Source organism: Macrosteles quadrilineatus, unplaced genomic scaffold (assembly GCF_028750875.1).
Source record: "Macrosteles quadrilineatus isolate MER2022 unplaced genomic scaffold, UCM_ALF_1.0 Scaffold_3__2_contigs__length_128488019, whole genome shotgun sequence".
Lineage (NCBI taxonomy): Eukaryota > Metazoa > Arthropoda > Insecta > Hemiptera > Cicadellidae > Macrosteles > Macrosteles quadrilineatus.
In genome coordinates, this window is record NW_026542596.1 from 87403265 (window position 1) to 87426475 (window position 23211).

The 23211-nt window shown below is 33.7% G+C and overlaps 1 protein-coding gene across 1 annotated transcript in view; it reads right to left on the reverse strand.

Moving 5' to 3' along the window:
* The window catches only part of LOC128989347 (uncharacterized), a 113565-nt gene extending 90594 nt beyond the window's left edge, over positions 1-22971 (reverse strand). The window contains exon 1 of the mRNA XM_054411230.1: positions 22874-22971. Coding sequence (XP_054267205.1) covers positions 22874-22971 — 98 coding nt within the window. The remainder of the gene's footprint in view (positions 1-22873) is intronic.
* Positions 22972-23211: the final 240 nt, after the last annotated feature.

The window sequence follows — 23211 nt, forward strand, 5'->3', positions numbered from 1 at the left end:
TTAAAAGCTTTCATATTTCCACCATAAAAATCCTACTGTCGTAGACACGAAAAACTATGAATATAGGACTAGAATACGTTTTAGCTACTTACAAAATGCAAAATAGCTATTTGTGTATTAAGAGCGCAAAGCAAGAGAGCGGCAATGACTGTTTGTGTTCGTGATACACCCAATATTATTCCTACCGCCATAATTAACTTATCATAACACAGAGGTTAACTTCTTAAATTTACATAAAATGTCATTTAGGTTATGTTCGTGCTTTAGGCTATATTATTTGCTTATATGTTTACAGTTAACGTAACAGATCCGCGGAAGTGATTGGTGTAGAAATGTTAACAGTGAAATCAGCTGATTTAGCGAGCGCGGCGCAAATGAGTTGCAGGCATGGCAAAGTGATCATTTCCATACAGTGGTAGAAAAATGGTATTAATGCAAATCCATATGTAAAAACAAAATGAAGGAATGAGTATTTTAATTATTTACGAGTCATAATAATATTAATAAAAATTTTCCTAAGCATTATTACACATAGACTATATTAAACTTTACTCAAATGATAGGTAAGTTGAATAAAACATGTTAAATGTCAACAATAAAAACAACTTCGATAAAGGAGGAATACTATATTTTATTTTCATTATACTTTTCTTTTATTTTAGGGCCTAACATATTTATTGCATAAGTGTTTTACCGTAAAATGGCCAATTCTGCCGCACCTACCAATTTTTGATGTTTCTTTCAATACATATTGAGCCAATTTCATCAGTTCAAAGCAAACACTGCAGTCATATGCATGGTTGTGAATAATGCTTGATGACGTCTAGTTCATTATGCTGCCTGATCATCATTATCGGTCAAACCAATCTCACGTTCATTAAATAATGAACCCCTTAATGATGCTAACTACTGGATATCATATGTAGTACTCTACCACCGCATTATGGGACTAAAATACCGGCTACTCTAAAATTATATTTTGCACTCTATTGAGATTTTTCGTGTTGTTAATTTTTAATTTTAAAATATTTAAAACCAAAAACAAAAGAAATAAAAGTAGCTTAAAAGTAAGTTTAAGTAGCTAAAACGTATTCTAGGCGTGCTATATTAATAGATTTTCGTGTCTACGACAATGGCATTTTCATGGTATAAATACAAAAACTTAATAAAAATGGTTTAATAGAGAAATATAAAAAAAATTACCACAAGAAGAGGGAAGAGGGCTAGAGGGAATTTAGAGGGGTTTAAGAAGAATATTTAAAGTTACGAACTGAATTCTTTAACTAGATAATCCTAGTTATTGATCAAACTAAATCTTGCATCAATATCTTGATATGTAGGTTAGTGAGCAATATATACGTTTTGATAATCACCAAAACTTTACTCGTCTCCAATTCCCTATCACTTATTATTTGCTGTTGTAGTATTCCAATAAAAACATGTACTAAAAACGTCCATCGACATAAAATTATTTAATAACAAAAAAAGTTTCTAAAACTCGACATATGTTACACAATTTTTAGCAGGGGAAATGTAATCTTGTAGTTAGTAAATTGTGAGGTTACCAACTAAAATTATTAGATTAAAACAAGCAAATTAAAGTCACAAGATAAAAATAATACAAAGCTACAATCGAGAAGTTTTGTTGACAAAGCTTCTCCGTGATTCTCAAAACACATTTAGTGACATTTAAAATCTATTTCAGGTGAAAACTGAATATTTCGTCATACAATATACTTGAATTCAACAAACTTGTATGTATATAGCTCGTTTTACCTTTCCTTGAATCATTCACTACTAGTTGAGTCCAGCGAGTAGTTTTTACTCAAAGAGGTGAGATTAATCAAAAGCATCGCAAGTATAAAATTATATTAATTGTACCATAAGATTACCCATCAATTAAATTTATCCTACAAAATACTAAATTTTGTTTGAAAAATCCCAAAGAGTGGTTATTGTGAGCTTAAAAATATTTCATAAGAATATGTTAAATTTTAGTTTGTACTGACAGTAAATATTAATGCAAATTTCGGTTCGCTTTTAATTTTACTTTAGCAATAATGATTATTAAAATCCTCGATATTATTTTGAATCCATAAATTATGTCTTTGAACAGTATGTTTTTAACTTTCTTAAGTCTCAATTCTAAAAATAGTGAAATTTTTTTGTTAAATATAGTAATGTCTTAGCTAGCTTGTACATTCTAAACTAAAAAATCGAAAAATGTTTTGTTTTTGCCACAAGCACGATGTGAACATATTGTACAAGCTAAGAAACAGTATTCCTAATTTGTTTAAGACTTTTGTAGGGTTCGGATGGTCCACGAACAAATATGTTTAACTGGCGTAAATACTGTTTATTAACTAAATTCAGCCGTAATACATTTAAGTCCATAAAAACATAAGGAGGATTTTGTAAGATTTGCCTACAAACTCGTCTGTCAAAACACAAACCACATCAGTTGTTGTAATAATAATTTAAAATCCAACAACTACTTCAGCCTACAATGTATCTCAATTTAAATTTAAATTTGGACAAATAAAAAAATCTTACAAACAATTATTTTATAAAAATTAGAAAGTGAACGGTACGAGTCTCATTACAGGCAATCAATGCGCGGTGTTGACTGGTGGGTTCAACATTCAAGGGGGTTCAAAGTGTTGTAGAGTGAGGGGGTGTTGGGGGGGGGGGGCTCTCCCTTGGCTCTCGACGGTACTTAGGTCTTGCTTACAAAGAGTAGTCAATGTGAAGCACCGGCTGCTAGGGGAGACAGCAGGAAGCTCAAAATATCTTCCGTTCCTTCAAAAGTCACAATCCTCCCTGCCGACTACACTGTGATTATTCTTCCTTAGAGTATGTATGTTAAACTCTGATCTGTGTTCTGGATTTGTTTTTCGGTGAGATTTGGGGGTTGGTTGGTTCGTAAAAGTGAAAAATTGGTTCATTTTCAATTTGTATATAAATTACTGAATAGAGACAAAATCTTGACGTAAATCGTAATGAGACAAAGGTTTGGGACCGTTCCCTTGAAAAAAAAACACACAAAACAACAAATATGTTCTTTGAGACTACTATTTTCCCTCTTCATGGTTTAATTCTTCGTCAGATGTTTATGAAAACAGTAGAGGATAATTAATTTAATCCAACAACATGTCTTTGGGAGACAGGGTCTATAGAAGTAGTTTTCTTTATTGCGTGCCTCTTCCAATACGAATTCAAGTTTATAGCTTAAATGTAAAAGCGATATAGTTTGTCTATGAAAATAAATAAGGAACACCCTAATTTTTCTCTTATTATTTAAATATATTTTTACAACATTGCAGGTATGAAATAAATAAATACAGAGCTCAACGCCAACATAATTTCTAACATCATAAGCAACAAAAGTAATTTCTAAAATATGCTTACTCAGTTTATCCAATGCTATGTTTGTTCACTAAACAAAACACCTCCACACGCGAATCTCAAAAACACAAAGAAAATCGAGGGAATCGTTTGTTTGGACTGGTCAGCTGATAACGAACGCCCACGCAAGAGCAAGTGCAGTAACTTGAGGCAGATCTGATGTCTGATGTTTGTGATTAGAATCGGTGTAGTAAATGGCACGTAATGAATCCCATCCAGTGCTACTGCGACGCTCAGTGTACCGCGCATGCTAAGTGTACAGCGCATGCTAAGTGTACAGCGCATGCTCAGTGTACCGCGCATGCTAAGTGTACAGCGCATGCTAAGTGTACAGCGCATGCTCAGTGTACCGCGCATGCTCACTGATGGCGTGGGAGTGTGTCTGCGCGTGCGTGTGTTGCCATTGTTTTCACCGGGTGTTGCGCATCTCCGCGCCAGTTATGGTCTACAATAGATGCTGGTCTACGACCGATCTGTTTCGTCTCTGCGAATAACGGGAACCATATGTTCCTGGGTTGTACTTCCTTGTGTCATCTGTTGATTTAAAACTGTAAGTGTTTTGGTAGGACGTTGCAGTTGATACTGTCAGTGATTTACTATGCAACGAAATAAGTAGTATTTCAAAGTTATGTTTTCTTCACGACGAAACAAAGGTTATTGGACCTATGCATAGAATATAGACCTATGTATAGAACAGTTCAAAATAGATTCAAGTTGTAAATTTACGACTAAATTATTCAAATTGTAAAATATTTAACCCAAATTATGCAGTTCACGTGCGGTTTGCTTACCTTGTTTTAGCTATGATAAAAATTAGGTGTCCATTAAGATAAATTTTGGGGTAAAAGAATTAATGATTTGAGTTTCCTGATTGTTAACTGATAATGTTGACATTCCCACACCCGTCTATCTTTAAGCAGTATAAAGGAAATTAGGTTTCAACTAAATCAAAAAGATGGTATTGTAACTCAAGGAGGGAGATGTGTTCAGTTAAATCTTGAAATGATAGTTACTTACATAGATTATTTCGTGGTTTCTTAACTCTCCGTCTCCCTCAATTCTTTTTGACAACCGATTCTGAAAGCAAAAATTATATTCAGTACATTTCAACAAAATATTTAGAAATAACTTGATAAAACAACCATTTTCGATCAAATATATATTCATTTTAATCGGGTGGAATCTAGATAATGCAAAATGTGTGTGAAGATTATGGCTTGGAAGTGAGAACAGAGAAGGAAAAGGGAGTCTCGAAACAGGGTTGCATGCTAGAGGTTAAGCTAATGAGGTCAAATAGAACTGCTACGGTGCATGCAATACGCACCATATGGTGGGGCATTGTTGAACTAAACCGTATAGAGTTGCACAAAAACAAAGACTTTAGACACCCAACATATAAAATGGGGTTGACCCTATTTTAGTGAAACATATTGAACGGTGAGGTATTTTTTTGTATTAACCACTTATACTTGTTTTTACAAGGTAACATTGGATACAAACTATTTTTTAATGAAAGATTTAAATGTATTATTTTAGGAAGCATTACTTTTTGAAATATAATATTATATTTCTAAAGTTTATTAAGACGTTGGGTTCTTTTAAGGAGTTTCTTCGTGTACTTTTAATCCAGTTTGTCTATGATCTACAAGCCCTTTTTTAATGTTCGCAACACGATTTCTTAATGCAATTATCAATATGTCAAAATCTCACAAGCACTTAAGAATTCATAATAATGAATTAATTGACACATGTTTTAGCAATAACTATAGTCATGATTTTCTTCAACTAGGCTGAGTTCAAAAATTGCAGTCCTCAGCGACTAAGTTTGTTCTAGTCTTTAGATAATTGAATTTTAAGAATGCACTGATATTGCAGCAACAATCAGGTGTCGCCTCTGTTTAGTTTCAGTACCATTTTAGTTACAGTATATTCATAATATTAACTCTATGTTTCACATGAAAAACTCTTTAGCACTTTTATAAAACACATTTCAAAGGTGATTAATATTTTGGAAATATTTTAAACAGATAAATTTGAATACATGAGTACAATGTATATTTTAAATGTATGTCATAAAATCCATTAGAAATGCTGCATAATTTCAGGTACAATATAATGTCCTCTGATGCAAGAGAACCCAGGCTCGTATTGGTTGGCTACGGATGAAGTAGCGATAAAGGCACCAAACCAGAGAACTATATGCATGTGTTTCGGCGCTCAAAGCACTTTGGCTACCTCAGTATGTCGAAGCAGATATTGCTCTACAGTAAACCAATAGTCGGGGTGGCTATTCAAAGCTATTCAAAGCCAACGCTTCGGTCCGCTCATAGCTGCAGAGCCCCTATGTTACTGCTAATTTGAGGTAATGAAAATTTATAAAAGATGCTTCTTTGGTAAAAGTGCAAAAAATATTTGAGAAAAGTATGACTTAGTTTCTTTGATTCCTGCAGTTTTTCTGAGGTCTTGTATCTTCGATTGGGCCAAATGACCGGTGTGACTGGTCATGATCGATCGTCTTTGTAACATATTTTTTACACACACGTATACATATATATATATATATATATTTATTTATCAATTTATGCATCCTTACAGTGTAAACATATTAAAAAGTGTTGGAAGACGTACGTTCTATGGTGGAAATAAAGGAAAATTCAACAAGTTATTTTAGTGCTATAGCTTACAACAATTTAGTTAGTAAATAAGACATTTCGGGGAATAGTGTTCATATGTGTACACTTTCTGTTGGCTTTTCGAAAATACCTTTCAAATACTTTTACAGTTACAGGAAAAAAAATTTCTAAAATAATACTTTGGTTGTGAGGATTATCACTAACTTAGTAATCCACAAACAGTGGCAAAATTAGTTACTGAACGCAATTAAGAGACTGGTTAGATTACGAAAAACACCGAATGCCTTGATTGGAAACCATACGATACAATTATATGATTTATTTGATGATTGGTTTAATCAAAAATGTTTCAGAGGAAAAAAGAAAAATATATATCAAACTACTTTGGCTATCAATTCCTATCCAATTAATTATTTCCAGTTGGGTGATGGTTGTAATGTTTTGCCATTGCAATATTTTATAGTTTTCATAGATCAGAATGAAAATCAGCTGATTAAAACCCAGCCCAGCGTCACATTATGCAATATTGGCTTGTCAGCTGAGCGTAGCTCATTATGGCTTATTGGTATGAGCTCAGTAAATAGTTAAACGATAATCAACGATTATCTGTGACTTGATTGGACCTGTCTAGATGACCAGTTATTGTCCCATCGGATTTAAATTTTAATAACCAACGCAAACATGTGTGTTTTTATGTTTTCGCTACAAAATTAGAACTGATAATTGTGTAGTTCACAGTTAGTAAAATAAATGGGACACAATATTGAACAGCAGGATTTTGCTAGTAAAAGGCTTTGTAAACTTTAAATCTGTTTTTCTTTTAAGAATAATAATGAAGTAGTTTACCAAGCGTAACAAATATTGGACGAAAGCTTATAAATCTGAACTACAAATGTTTGGCAAATTAGATGTTGTGCATTTTTGACCGTATAGGAATGGATACACTGACATTCTCACAAGCCCTAACTTGGCCTTTAAATTTTTGCAATTGTACAAAAAATTCAAGCAGCAGTAATTTGGTCGTCCAGTGTAGTATAACAACTGTATAGATTTAATAAAGTTTCAGATACAAACTATTTACTCACTCATTAGGGAAAATTGATTAATTGACGCATCTTTTCATACTTATTTTACATTTCACTCATTTCTACTAGATAGAACCAGTGCAATAAAATAGTTACTGAAACAACTTCTGCATCCGATGCCTGTGATGTCTTTAAAGTAAGTTTATAATTTATAAAGTTTCAAACTAACCTGACCCGCATTTCCGTATAACAGGGACATTGGAAAAACCCATTCACCAAGTATTTTATAAATTGATTAACCAACAATCAAAAACATAATACTTGTGTAATTACCATACAATCGTTAAGCAGAGATTTTGAGGTGAGTTTGGATACAATATCCAACCAGATAAAGAAGCGGAATCAATGTTACAATCACGCGCCATATTTGAACACCACAATAGAGGTTGTGGAATAAAACAATAGAGAATCACGCGCACGTAGGCTCCCACGCACACACGTTCAAGTTTAGCTGACCACGCACAGTCAGTGCACGCACACACACACACTAGCGTGGTACACAGCTGGAGTAACTGAATACAACAAAACTTGTAAATATTGTATATGGATATATTACAAGGAATATGTCTATGTAAACCAATGCAGCATAAAATACCTCTACCGGCAACAAACCGGCAGACTAGTGAATTTCAATTTGTCTAACTGGATTTTCATCAAACATCTTAAACATGTCAAAATTACTTGAGTATGCAAATATACAAGTTTGAAAGTGTTTTTGGCCTCTTGGGTACATCCAAATAAATAACGTTTCCCTCAAGGGAAGTTCGCTAAAAACAGTTTTAGGAGCAAGACACATTAAAATGTTCATATCAGAATTTCTTTCGAATAATGCCTACAAGTACATGTGTACAATGCTAGAAGTATTTTTTACTTTGATCACTCCCACTCGCTACTGTGGGAGCGAGAAGGGCTGCGCTGGTAACAAGTGCATTGTTGACCCTTATTAACCTTCAACACGAATGAGTCGCACAATTACAACAAGCATACTACAGAGTACAGAGCCGCAACTACTGAACGTCGTACACGATGTTTTGTACTGCTCAAGTGAACGAGATGTCGAAACAAATATTATCCCTAAGGGCTTAAACTTCATCATATTTAGTGGAGCTAATCATTAATTTTGGTGGAAAAGTATAAATAATTAATATTTTTTATGAAATGGAAAATTTATTTTGGAAACTACCCTCCTAATTAGAATATTCTGAAAGACTTGGTCAGGTTATTTAAACATCCCTTGGTTTGGAGGTTAGGATGAAATGTACTAATTTGTTTGTTAGGATAGGTCTATAGGGCTATAGGGTCTCATCGTGATTCAGAACGTTTTAAAACATTGCCAAAGAACCCTCAAACCAACACTAATACAAGTAGACTGTGTGAACAATAAGATTACATATCACGCAAATACATATCTCCTACATTTCTCTTCTGGTTGGTTCAACCCGGTTCTCGTGAGCTCATACTCCCGCTAGTATGGTTGGTGTAAACTTTCAAGTAAATTATTAAAAAAGTTAACTAAATTAAAACTCGAAGTGACAGCCATGGGAACAATGATTTTAAATAACAGTAGCCTCGGGCTTAGTCTTACCTAGAACATTACGGTAATAAATCATTCTCTATCAGCGAAACCACATGCAAATAATTAAGTAAATATCGCGAGCAATTAATTAATGAATTAATTATGTTTATCCCAGCCTGACCTAATTTCTTTCACAAAGCATTTGCCTGTTTGAAGTGACTGTAAAAGAATCAAGCATTTTCAGGGCTTTTGAATAAGCCGCTTATATTCGTCTGCTTAGTTACAATGGCTATCAGGCAAGTCAGCAGCTTTGTTTTGTTTTCATTTTATTTCTCCAAGTACTATGAATTACTCAAGCTGTCCGATTGTGTGTTTTAAAGTGTTTAATCCAGTTAAAGCATAAAGGTATTATTATAATTTCAATTGGAATTAAAAAGCTTAAATCCTTTAGTTGAATAGAAAACCCCGCTTAATTTTAATACACGTTTAATGAGTTACCAACCTTAATTAAAAAGAACTTGGATATTAAGTTACATTGAAAGACAAAATATTGTACGAACTACGGCAATTGTTATTGCTGTTTGCCTTGACCCATCAATCAGTAGATAGTAAGAAAGGCCATACAAACCACTTCTAGGGCACTTTTTAAGGCTATTTCTAGAGGGTTGTGGCTCATTATATCCATTAGGATTTGAACCCTGTACCTCAAACTTCTAAGACCTTTTACCTACAGACCAGCTTACTTCTTAGAATAAGCCTAATTAGAAATTGGACCCATTAGCAAATATTTAGTTAACATGAGAGAAAGAATTTCATCCTTTTTTTGTGAATCAACAAAATAAAACGTCCCGCAACACCAATTAAACCTCCAAAACTACCTACACTCAGCATAAACGCACTGATTCTTGTTCAGAACGGCTCCGATCTGACGAACCTGCAAACTGAAATGTCATCGTAGGCGATCAATGGAGTCAACAGTGAGGTAAATAGATAGTGAAAGGCGGGGGTGGGGGTGCAAGAAGGGTGGGGGTTGGTAGTCAATGCAAGACAATGTGATGAAAATAAATCGAGCGCGGCAGCCGACTGCCGGGGGTGAAATGAAAATGTGTCTGAATGCCGGTTAATTTAAACGCAATGATACAGAGGGGCAGGTGTCTGCTTTGCCGACATCATCGGCTTATAGCGCCGGTTTGTGTCGGTATTACAGTTTATCCGATATACACCTGATACGGGGATTTACCGGTAAACGCTTTTATTTTATATTACGCTAGGGGTTTTAGTGAGTGAAGCTTCCAACTATGCATTTACAACGATTTCTAGGAATTGTTAGGTTTTCTAGGTAAAAAAGTGTTTATAGTTAAATCATAATTGATAAGTAATTTATTTGGCCAGATTTACATAATATGTGATGTTAAAGTGAGAATTCAGGTGGGTTTATCAACTATAATGGATACAAATATAAAATTATTCTATTACTAATACGTTTAAGGGCTTTTACCTTACTATCAACCACCCCATTTATAAATTAACTTAACCATCTCTTTGTGAGTTGGCTTACGTTTTGACTTAGCTAACATACATTTTCTTAATTTTATAATTCCCTAAAACTACTTACATGCTAAGTATAATAAATCAAAATGTAATATCGATGTAAAAACAATAGTATATGATGACGTATTAAATAATGTTACTAGTTATATCTTAAAGTAATTGTGGTGTATTTTGTTAATCTGCATTTTTGTTCAAAATCTTTTTCGAAATCCTAGCATGTTAAAGTATTGTCATATCTCAAGTTTAGAGTTTAACAGTTTTTACTCTCACTTGTGTATTTAAACCTCTGTAATGCTAACCGTTTTGTAAAATCCACATGGATAACAAGTTTACATATCTAATCATTTAATATTCAAAAGTCAACAACGTTCAATCATTTAAACTAACAAGAGTCCCCCAACGAATTTCACAGGTGAAGTTCCGTTTATAATACGATTAATCTTTGTTTACCGTGAAATGTGCAAGTCATAGATTTGTGAGCCAGACAGTCAGGACGAGTAGCAAGTCATGGCTATTGTAGCAGACTGCAGTCTACTTGGTTGACTGAACGGACTCAAGAGTAAACAAATTTGTTACATTAATTTATCGGCATCTAACTCGTAAAGTAGACGTAACATTTTGAATTGCGTACCGGTATGTGATCAGTATGAAGTTTTCCCAACACTACGACACACATCAACTCATTTTTAGGCCTTTGTAGACAACTTAGATAAAAAATCTTAATACAGTAAAGGGAGATGGTTTATCTTGATATTCTATATTCATTGAATCTTTACTCGCATAGTGGTAGTATTGATGTATAAAAACAGAGAGTTGAAGCAGGAACCTATTAATCGTAATTACTTTATTAATACAGTGACGCAATCTGTTTACGCAGTCTAATTTGTCTATTAATGCAATAATAGTGTACAATGCTCCATTGAAACATACATGCTCCATTGGACACATGGAATGTTATATCAAGTAACGTCCAAGTCCCAACTAGTCAGTTTCTTTACTTTAAGCAATCAAACCTCGGGAAGCATAATTTATAATCTACACTGCATCGGCCTTGTTTTGCTTAAATCGGAATTGATTTATTTTATTTAAATTGTTTAGGCAAATGGGCGTAGAATTATGTATGTTAACGAAACAATAATTGAATTACTTTGTGTAAATGTTTTTTATTCCTTCTCTATCAATAGATTTTGCTGTCATAGTCGTTATAATTCATTCTAATTAGTTTAAACAAAAAACGAATACACTATATCAATTATTACACGAATCGTCTGCCAATGTGTTTTAAGGGTCCGGCAGGAAATCTTCTTTGGTCTTTTAGTTTAAAGTATACGTTTACGTGTCCAACATGTCTTTGTCAAATGTATGTTCAAACATGTCCCTCAGTGTTTTAATATTGTGTTTTCATTAAGTAAAACTGTATGAAAAAATTAAACTGTGTAATAAGTAATAACAAATATGTCAAGGCTACACTTTAGCATGGGCTTCGTTGAAACTAACTCAATAGGTCATACAAAACGTGTTATCAATTTACATTTCGAGTGCTAAATCCTCGTCGGCAACGAGTGTAGAGATCAAAGAAAACTTCTCACCGCACGAGATGAGTTTTCACCGGGAAATGAATGAAAGAAAAGTATTCGATGTTTCAGGGGCTCGGTGATTGATAGGGTCTGAAGTATTTAAGATGGCAGGTCTCAGTTACACATCAAGGTTAACTTACTGTATAACATTTCCTCTCCTCCCACCATTCCCACCAACCCCATCCGCTCTCCCTTTCTCTAGCTCAAAGTGTTTAACACAACATTTCACTTTAACTCGAGAGTTTTCTGAATCAATGGCTCCAAGGGGGGATTTATTTGGAAATGTGTCGGTTTTGGTAACGATATTACAGTTATAATGCAAGGAGTAATAATTACGGTGTGATTTTATTGAAAGTGTAGAAATAATTGATTTTGGCTGTAGAATAAAAATCAATCGTATTTAAGTAAAGGTTAAACTGCATTTTATATTCATTTTATGTTTGCTTTTCAATAGACAAAATTGGAGTCAGATAGAAATTCACAAGCAAGAACAGGGTTCCACTTGCGGGTACCAGGTGGTTACCATGAAAACATGGTCAAGTGTTTATCGATTTAAAATAAACTGTAAAATATTCAAAAAGATCCAAACCATGCACTGGATGAACTGAAACTTCGTAATTGTTTCTTAAAGTATTTACAAAATTAAATTGTTTTGAAAATCAATAAATTAGTCTTTTTTACATGTCATTTTAACTTCTAAATAATAGGTCAGTTGAAAATTAATATTTCTCCATTCATTACAAGCTCTGATATGTTAAGAGCACAAAAGGCACACGATTATTGAAAACAAACTAGTTTTAGATGTGGAGAGCTCGTTGGATAGAGGCATGCTCAATCCCAAACTATATTTCAATCAATATAATCCGCCATCTTGGATTGAAATTCAGGCTGCCGGGTAGAAGCCTCTTAATTTATGGAATGAAACTAAAACATACAATAAAATGTAATTTATAAGAATATGTATAGTCTGATCATCAAATAAGAAACCAAAATATACGCTCATTATTCACTGAATATTTTTAGCTGTTAACATTTACTTAGTTGTAAAATATAAGATTTCGAACAATAAAAGTTTCGAAAAGAAAAATCATAAAACCCCGAATCATAATTTGGAATCAAAACCCGTTCTTTGCGCAATTCAATCAATCCCAATGACAGTTCGATTCAAGTTTATTTCAAATTCCATTACTACTTGACGTTCAGTTTTGATTAATTGTGTCCCGCTATTGTTTACTGTTGACCAAACTTGGCGCTTGCATTAGTCATCGATGTATCAATAGACGCCCACACCCGCAAGCACGGGCAGGCGCGCGGGCAAACAACAACTTGCTTAATATCCCGGGGAACTTGGAGCTGCAAACTTGACGTTGCTGTTATGATGACATATTACACAAAGGGAAAAACGTTGGCAACTGTGATTAATTCTGTTTCTTGGTGTAGTTAATTTCGTGACTGAAATTTGTGTGCAAATAATGTTATACGTTAAAATATGGGACTTTGGTATTTTAAGATCTATTTTGGATTAATCGGAAGTCATTTTCAAATTTACTATATGACAAATATGTTCATTAACTACTACTGCCAATGCCAGCCAACGCACATTCCTCATGAATTATTTTAGTTCAGAAACTAACTAACTTCCTTCATATTACAATCATAATCCTTCGTAATCATATTCCTAAATACTGATTATAAACCCGTATTTTTCTTTCCAGATAAAACCAGTGATTTAATGTGACAACATTTTCATCACTATCCGTACAGAATATTTAATTGACTGTACAATATTTACCAAAGAAAGGCCATTTCTAGAGGATCAATTCTTTATATAATTTTAATGTGCATACTTTTCACAGATTAAAAATTGTTGTCTAATTCAGAGTTCTTTGTTTGAAGTTCATTGTTGGTATATAATAATTGTTGGTATAATAATTCAGAGTGATAGGAAAAATATCACGTACACCAAACGTGGGATCAACTTTTTTAAAGTAGTGTCCCATACGCCACCTCAAACCATGTGACAAATTAACTCTTATTTATTGTCCCCAATATTTCACAAAGCCATTAGACCAACACCTGGGAAGCGACATAACTCTAATGCCAATTAATGTCTTCCGATACCGAATGTTTATTTTCCAACAGCGGTCGCAGTTTATAGCGCCAATACGTCTGGCAGATAAATGCGTTGCCAATCCGACGGCGCTTATCCGATTTGATAATCCGACCGGCAAGGATTTGTTGTGAAATTATCTCTCTTGACTAATCTTATTCCTAGTATTAAAATAATTAGCCATATGAGGTTTTCACGTTTAAAAAACGTACAAAACAAGTGTATACAATTTTTGTCTAAATGTCCAATGTACATTTTAGACAGCCATAAATTAGATTGACGTTAGTCAAAATAATTAGTTCTAGTGTGACAGGAATTAATATTTTGTAGAGTTAGTGGTACAACTTATCTATTCGTAAGTTAGTATTGTTAGTAATGTTAGCTGCCAATGGAAGGATTGATAGTATAAAACTTATTTAAATAATTAAACTTGCCATTCACAGTCAAATAACACACAAGGTATTTAATAAAAATAAATAAAACCTTAAAAAAAACTGTACTGCTTGTTAAAAAAACCACACTACTCATAAGCACACATGACAATAAGCATACTGAGAAATGTAAATTTCAACCGTGACAGTAAATATTAATCGAACCGGACATTTGCGAGATAGAAAAGTTGGAGCGGTTTAATAATTCAAAGCTTCGCACAGAAAAGTTTCTTTCTTCTGATACCCGGGAGAGCTGAAGTGAATGAGCGTTTTGTTGTCTGTATTATGCGCAGGGTTTGTTCTACAACCGAACTCTCCGTCCTCATGGGATATCCGTCTCTCTACATTCGTCTCTGAATTGTTTATGTCTGGGTAATCACACGCTACAATCCAACAATGGAGTCCGATCTGAATCTAGACTTTGTAATAGGGTTCAGTCCAATACTGTATGAGACTGGAGAATAGTGTTCAATACATTGAGTGGCAAAGGTTTCATATCACACGTTTGTGGATACAAGTACATTGTCTTCATAGACCGTTAAATGCATTGGATTTTATATTCAATGTTAATTTTTAATCATCCTATATTTGAGATCTGAAAAAGCAAAAAGTACTGATTCGATGAACTATTTGGTGCATAATGAAATAGTTTATTTAAATTTATGCAGTTTATGTTTAATTTGTAAGTGATAAACAGTCAGTTAATAAAATTTCACTAGGTTGAAGCAAATACAATTTTATAAAACATTAAAAATTTTATGAGCGTTTATATTTTAACAAATACAAAAGAGAATTTAGTAAAAAAAATAAGATTTCACAAAAATCAAAATGGTAGTCCTATGAACAATTTTAAAAACAATAACAATAAAAACTCAACACACGAATAAAACTAGTAAGATGGTTAAATAATGTGTATATATGTTAAAAACTGCCATTTTAAAACGGATAAATACCTAAAACTTTGCAGCATAGTCAATACTACGATCCCCGCTTGTCGGATTATCAGTTCGGATAAGCGCCGTCGGATTGGCAATGCATTTATCTGCCAGACGTATTGGCGCTATAAACTGCGACCGCTGTTGGAAAATAAACATTCGGTATCGGAAGACATTAATTGGCATTAGAGTTATGTCGCTTCCCAGGTGTTGGTCTAATGGCTTTGTGAAATATTGCGGACAATAAATAAGAGTTAATTCTGTCACAAATGTGACACGATAGCAGCGAGAATCGGGCTAAATTTTTTTATTTGTATGTAGCTCTTTTTTTAAATATTCAATTCTGTGAACAATTATTATATAATCTGTAGACTTAAAAAGAAAAACATATTGCTTAATTGGTTTTAAATAGCAGAAAAGGGAAAATCATAACTAATTCATGTTTTTAAAAGAGATACATTGTAAGGATTTACAGTGTAAAAACTCCTTAGATTAGTGTAGAAGCTCAATAGATAGTGAGGATTTAAAGTATGCCATTGCTACTGTAGTAGGTTGTAATGCTAGTTAACAGCTAGTACGAAAAATAAACAGTTTCGATTCACTCTCCAAAACTATAAAGCCACTACCGCAAAGATTTTACGAATAATTTTTCGTCTTTTACCAGAGGTAACTTTTTCTACTATAAAATATTTTTCTTAGACATTAAACATTCGTTTCAGCAGTGCAATCCCATTAAATAATTGCTGGAGAACAAAATAATAGCATAGGCCCACATAAAAATGGTTAAACAATCTTGGTTGTCCGAAGACCCAATATTCGGATTCACTATGATTATAGAAACCTACCTCTTACAGCAATAGGAAATTAATCCAGATTTCATCAGCTCATATTTAACTATTTAGTGAGGTATTTTCTCCAAATTAATTTCTATAATTTATTTCAAAATATCCAAAAATATATATTCACTATAGAGCATTAATAACAACTTTCCTGTGACATTTTGGTCACGCCCGCCATCTCCCTGTCGCAACCGCCTGCGTCTTTAATAATTTCAGTACTTTCTTCGAGAACTGAACAAAGTTTTGTTTCTACGCTGCGACAGCCGGCAGCGACTGGGGCTGGAGATGGCGGGTGATAATTGCTGGAATATAACTAACTTGACGAGACGACGACGCTCGTTTGCATAAGAATAAATCATTACATCGCGAGACGAGTTGTGTCTTATTATTCTTAACTTAAGCTAGCACTTGTGTGGGTAATTAGATCGTGTAAATATAGAAGAAAGGTGTCTTAGATTGACTGCTGCAAAAGGTATTCTAATTAGTTGTATGTGAATAAAGTTGGTTTTTACAACAGTAAAAATATTTTTTTTATTTATAAATCTAATACAGTTTGGCAGTCTTTTACTAAACTAATGAAATCATAGATGTTGTGGAAGTTGATTATAATAAAATACAATAAAATCAGACATGGTACATAATTATTCTATAAACGTATAAAGACGTTGCTTACATCCTTAATTATAAAAATTCAAAAGGAAACTAACTCGTGAATTATTTTTTTTAAATTCAATCTGAAGTTTTTGCGATACTACTTTAATTTATAGACCTAAGGAAACACTTCTTGTATGCAGTATTTCAAAACAAACTAAACTTTAAGTATTTCTTGTTCAAACTAGTACAAATCTACGAATATTTTGAAAAAAAGGTTTACAGAACAACGTAAAATATTTGCCCAACAAAAGTTTCAGAATCAGAAATCAAAATTTAAGGTGTTCTAAACCTCATACTTCATAATATAAAATATGACAATCTCACATAAAGGGAAATAAAAGGAGGATGACATGAAATCTTCGTCTGGGAAAATCAGGACTTTTGGTGTAGAGAAGGAAGGCTCAGTTTTATGGTCGTGATCATAACAAATGAACTCAATCTCAACTCGTACGTTCCTCGCCCCTTGCTCCTCAGATAAAACTTTAAGGCTACACATAAACCGTCTTTAGATTTTTATGAACAATATCAAGAGTTTTATGAAATCGGTTGAGTAAAATAAAAGCCTAGTTTAAGGTATTTTGTGTATTGTTTAATTTTGTTAGGTCTTGTTGGATATTTTGATGCAATTACTACCCTGTCAACTTATAATGCTTTAGATGTATAACTAGGCAACTAAGCGATGGTCCACAATGTAGTTTCATAATCATATATTTTTAGTTTTAGTAAAAAATATTATCCAAAGAGGAATATTTGGACTAATGATAATAACGGACAAAAACTAAAAGAAAACTCCTTTCAAATTGTACCTGAGAAATTCTGAAAGCCAACTAGTGTTTCCTTAAAATTAATGTTTTCCTCGTATTTAAGTGTAAACATCCTGTTTTTCAAAGTGTCAAACCTCAACAGAGCACCTTCTAATTTGTTTAGTACAAAACTCTAACTTTCACGGGGGTATCAACATTATGGGTTCCTCACGGTTCAAAGCCATAAAATATACGTTTTTAAGTACTGTAAATAATTTTGTAAAATTTTGTTTAATTATGACGGATTCAAAATATTTTACTTAACGAAATGTTTCCATGTGTTATGTAACATTTTTGGAAGTATATCGTGAGTAGGTACATTTTACTCTGAGTCCCACACGCAACTCTAGAAACAAACCAGAACTAAAGGGTCTCAGCCCAGTAGACCCCTGGCAACAATTACACCCAGAAAATAAAAGAGAAGTCTGTCGTCTTGTTAGTGGCGAGTTGGAAGACCCTTGAGTCGAGGACCCTTCACTGTGGAACAGACTGTACCTAGCTCTCAGCTGTGACTGTACTTCTTCAGCATGAACTTGCAGATGTTCCGTTGCCCATCAACAACTACTTGTGCCACTGTACTTACTCTTGTGCTTGTAACAATTGTTATGGTTGTGTTAATGTTTGCGTGAAAAAAAATATGATTTTCTAATTAAGTAAAGATTATTTAAAATAATAACAATTGATAGTGGTTTATGGTTTGCACAAGAACACTTGGTTTATTCGAGTTTTCTACCAAATCCGTTGCCATTGTTCCGTTATTGTCTTGTAAAGAACCCTCCAAGCCCTGATCTTGTTAAAAATTCCAAATTTTCTTGGGTATTACCACTAATTGGTATCCCAACGGTAACCTTTACCATAACTACTGCCGTATCTTAATTCTATCTTTTCTTCTGGCAAATTTGTACCAGATGGTAAATTTGGTTTATAGCTGAGTAGGGTTGATAGTAGCATGAAAATATATGAGTCAAAATGTTGAGAAGGCGAGTGTACTTATAGTGAACTCATATACTAAAATAAAATATATAACACAATTTATTTACGTACAAAACCTATAAAAAAGACCAACCACCACCGTAACCAACAAATCCTGCCAATCCACGATCAGTGTTGAACAAGTCGGTTTAATCGGCAGGATTATGTCGGGGTGGGGGGATATGAGGTACCACAACCCCCACATAGTATTGTAGCGATAATTTGATCGATCTCAGTACAGGGCACTTAGGGGATGAAACACCGCTACGCCCAGTCATTTGTCAATAGAGACAGCTTTGGAATGGTGTATAGGTATTTCGAAATGTCCCACTATGATAAAATACATGTATACTTTCATATGCTAAAATTCCGTAATGTATGTAAATTGACTATTTACCTAAATTGCTATGTTTGTAGTTTTTTTCATTTTTTTATTTTCGGAAACCATACCAAAGTAAGTAGAAACTCCACTAGATTTATAATATAACGGTTTGTTCATGAAAGGATATTAATTTCTTAATGTTAATCATACGAAACAAATGATTAGATTGATATTTCACGAATTGTTTGTATATGTCTTATGTAAATACTTACTGTTGTTTTGTTTTGCTAATAATGTAGCTAAATATGTTTTGTTAAATGTGCATCATTACTACGGCATGCCACGTTTGATTTTAATCCATTCATATTTCCATTTGAATATAAACAACACTAAAACATTTGCCCTCTCTCTACTGCTAATCGAAACATTATGAAAAGAAAAATATCAAATCTTTACACCTCGACAAAAATTGAATGAAAGACTTTCCATAACATCCTGCCAACCCGTTACATAAATTATTGTTTTCAATAAAGAATTATCTCCAGTAAAACCGACGTATCCAGAACGTAGGCAATATCGCAAAGTATATTGGAACATTAAATGGTTAATCCTGTTTCGAGATTTAATCAATTTTACGAGCAATAAAATTAGTGCACATAAACTGTTATCGTGTAAATGATGGTTCAGCTTATTTATGCGATTAGAGAGGCCGGGAGCTTATCCGGGTCCGGCAAAACCTACGGATTTACCTCTTACCCTTAAAAACACTCCTCTTGAAAGTTTTGTCCAGTTTTTCGCTTTTATAAATTCCTTCATTAAAATTTAAACCGTACATTTGCAAGTGAAGTTGGCTTATTTTACGATTTTTGAAACACCAGAAGAGTGGGTAATACAACGATGATTTTTGTTTGGACAGAGTACAATGTTATTAAACCTATACATTGCACTTTTTAAAAGTAATATTGTCAAAAAGTTAGTATATCATATACAATGTAAAGGTAAGCCAATATTTAAAGAGGAAATAGAGTGAGCTTACAAAGATGATAGAAAATGTAAATTATTTAAATTATGTTATTTACAATGTACGTAAAACAAGTACATTATTTACAATGCTCATTTTAAGATAAGGTATACAGTTGGTTCATGGGCCAACATTCCGTTCAATGAATTTGAAGTTTATTGAAAATACTATCCGAAGTAAATATATTTTTAAATACTAGTACTATCCAAAGTAAATATATTTTTAAATACCAACAGTAATTGAACTCAAGCAATTGATAAAATGTTTAACGTCCATTTTTTAGAACTGCTTTAAAATTCAACTCCACGTATGTTTCTTTTAACTACAAAAAACTATAACGTAAAATCTCTAACAATATTTGTCAGAAACACTTTAAACGAGGAAAAAAGAACTAGTAATAAGGGTTGGTTCTGCTGTGGGTTGTATGTTGTATTACTTGAGACAAAGCAGTTTTCTACAAACCGTTGTTCTGTGTCTGAGTTTCTGCAGCCAGTGTCCTGAATGGTGCTACCCTTATTTTACTGGATCTATTGAATATCTTTAGGTTATTGTCGAGACAATCCAAACTGATCGGAATATTTATTTTAAATTTATAACCTTTAAAGTTATAGAAGTAAGTAAGCATAATTTGTGTAAGTAAGTAGGATTTGGCTAGTTATTCATTTTACATAATCTTCCTAGACACATAGAATTGCAACACGTGATCGCAAACATGCACCATTTAACTTAAATTGTGATCATTTTGTTCAACTTGCTTTTAAGTATTAATATTCATTGATGATTTTCGTATCCAATAGTTAAAGAGTAGTACCAATGTTTCTGACCTGAAAAGTAGAATGTGCAGTAGGCAATTCATATGTATGTTTTAGCAAAAATAAAGGGACTTGAGCCATTGTAATGGATCTACAATAATGCTCTCCTCGCACCAACTACTGACAAGAATGAATTAAGACCCTCGCTAAACATTAATCTTTAAAACTGTTCCAACATTGACGCAGACAACTAATCAATAAGAGAAGACAATCCGTGGAAAAGTTTAAGTACTGAGGGATAAACGACTTTGAAATAATCAGGGCCGGAGCTGACAATCCAGAGTCGTTAATAAATGGCAACTGTTAAAACGAGACGGTTCTCGCATAATGGACGAAAGCACTCTGTCTAACATTGAAACAGTAAAGGTAGTGTTTGGTGTTTCTCGCCGAGTTGAAAGTTGGATTTTGATTTGAGAAGTTCATGATTCGAATTCGAGTCATTTTCGAGAGGGATAAGTGGTCGATAGATTGAAAAGCCCTCCGTCTGAGGTTGTAATGAAATTTTTAACCACAGTATAAAAGACCAACGGTAAACTAAAATGGTAATTTTTGACTCCGGATTAGAAAACACTACTTTTGTTTAAAAAACCTTTGCGAGAGTGAAGGGGTTATTCGAGTATTAAGGTGTACCTATAAGAAATTCTAGAATATTTTAAATTGTTCTAAAACATCTAGATTTAGGGAGAGAGTTAATTTTTAATTATTATGCTAATTGCCTCGAAATCTATATATTTGTGTTGCCAATGGTGTTCAACTTGAAGATTCTTGACACAATCTATAACTGCATTAGAGGGCTTATCCCTCACGACATTCATCATCCAAAATATGCTACTAAAAACAAGATCAGCTTTTGAAAAAAGATAAGATATTTACAAGAAATGTTGATTATATCGATCTGAAGTACATCTTGAGTATTTTCATAATCTTTGAGTCAAATCTTTTAAAGTCATCAGAAACTATGACTGTTATTCGTTTTAAAATAACTCCTGTAATACTTAGCAATCGCTCGAATTCGAGAAACAGGTACACTAGTAGATCATTGATTTATCTTGGTTTGGAACTACGGATCGTGACAACGTGTTTTTATTTATAAACTCGTCGCTGAATTGAATAGTTATTATAAATGTACCATCCAATTAAAACAACAGTGACAGAAAATGAGTCTCAGCCTAGATAAACTCAAATTTTTACCCTAATATTTCACGAATGAAAAAATCCTGGAATCAGCAAATCCTGAGACACTTTTTTACCCAGACTGCCAAATAAACTCTCGTTTCGTCTTGGAAAACCGGGAAATATCGAGATATACAAGTGAGAGAGACACAAATACAAGCTTCTGCCATCACAGCATCTCCGAAAGATAAGTGAGGCGTACAGGGGAATACATGAATAGAACTCCGAGCACGGACAATACATAAAACATACCGCTTCACAGCTGATTTTATTTCAAACTAGCTCGCATCGGTGATAAGCACGACTTGGAAACTTCGTTTTCCACCCGAGGATTTCGTATTGAGACGATATTTCATGCCTTTGTTTTATAAACCATCCAATTTGCTTTGTGGATGCTGGGGGAGCGAAATCTGTTTGGAATAACATATAGTAAAATCTGGGATTTTATTTTGTATGAATACAAAGAGTTCTGATTTGTTTGTTGTGTATGTTTTGCAGGGGACCTAATTTTACTGTAGATCTAGAAAAAAATCCTAACCCTTGCATTAAAAAACTTAATTCAGTAGAACACATTATTTCCGATGGCACAGAATAAAGAGTAATAATGGTCAAACAAATTGTAATACAGTAGAACCTTAATTACTGTAAAACAATCTATAATGGCGCTCGAATACATAAAAGTGGCGACCAAAACACGTTGAACAATACCCCACTTTTCGCAAGAATCGCAAGAATTTGAAAAACACATTTGAAGAAGTGTGTTCATGTTTTATAATTAACCTATTCTACCTGGAGACGAATAAAAGAACATCAATTCCCGTGAACCCTGAGACGGTCACTCTAGTAGATGTCGACCCCACGATTCAAACCATCGTGTGCTTGGTAGCATAATAGAATAAATTAGTCCAAAATAATTTAGTTAACCCAATTGCATGATCCATCTGCTTTCTCCGTTCTCTTAGCCCGGTCAATCAAATTTTCCCAACTCACTGAGTTTATTCTTTTCTTATTCTCCTGGAGTTTACTCGTATCACCTCCTGTCCCGCAGACCTGGAGTTTCTCCAGTTCGCATGTCGGAGGTGTCGCTGGAGGCTCCAGCGAAGGATCTCTGTCCGCTTGACCGGTGACCCATGACGAGGTCGTCGTCCTCGGAAACAAGATCAACCCGAGACAAAAGAAACTCGTCGTTTAGCAATCATTACGAGGGCCAGAGCGTGTGAGGTCAACAGTCAAGAACAGAAATGTTTGTAGGCCAAGACGTGAGGTGCCGCGATGTAAAACAGAGGCAGTCGTTGTACAAATAACTGATATGTTGAACAGAGACTCGTAAATTCGTATGATTGATCTTTTGGTATACTGTTACTGGCTACCA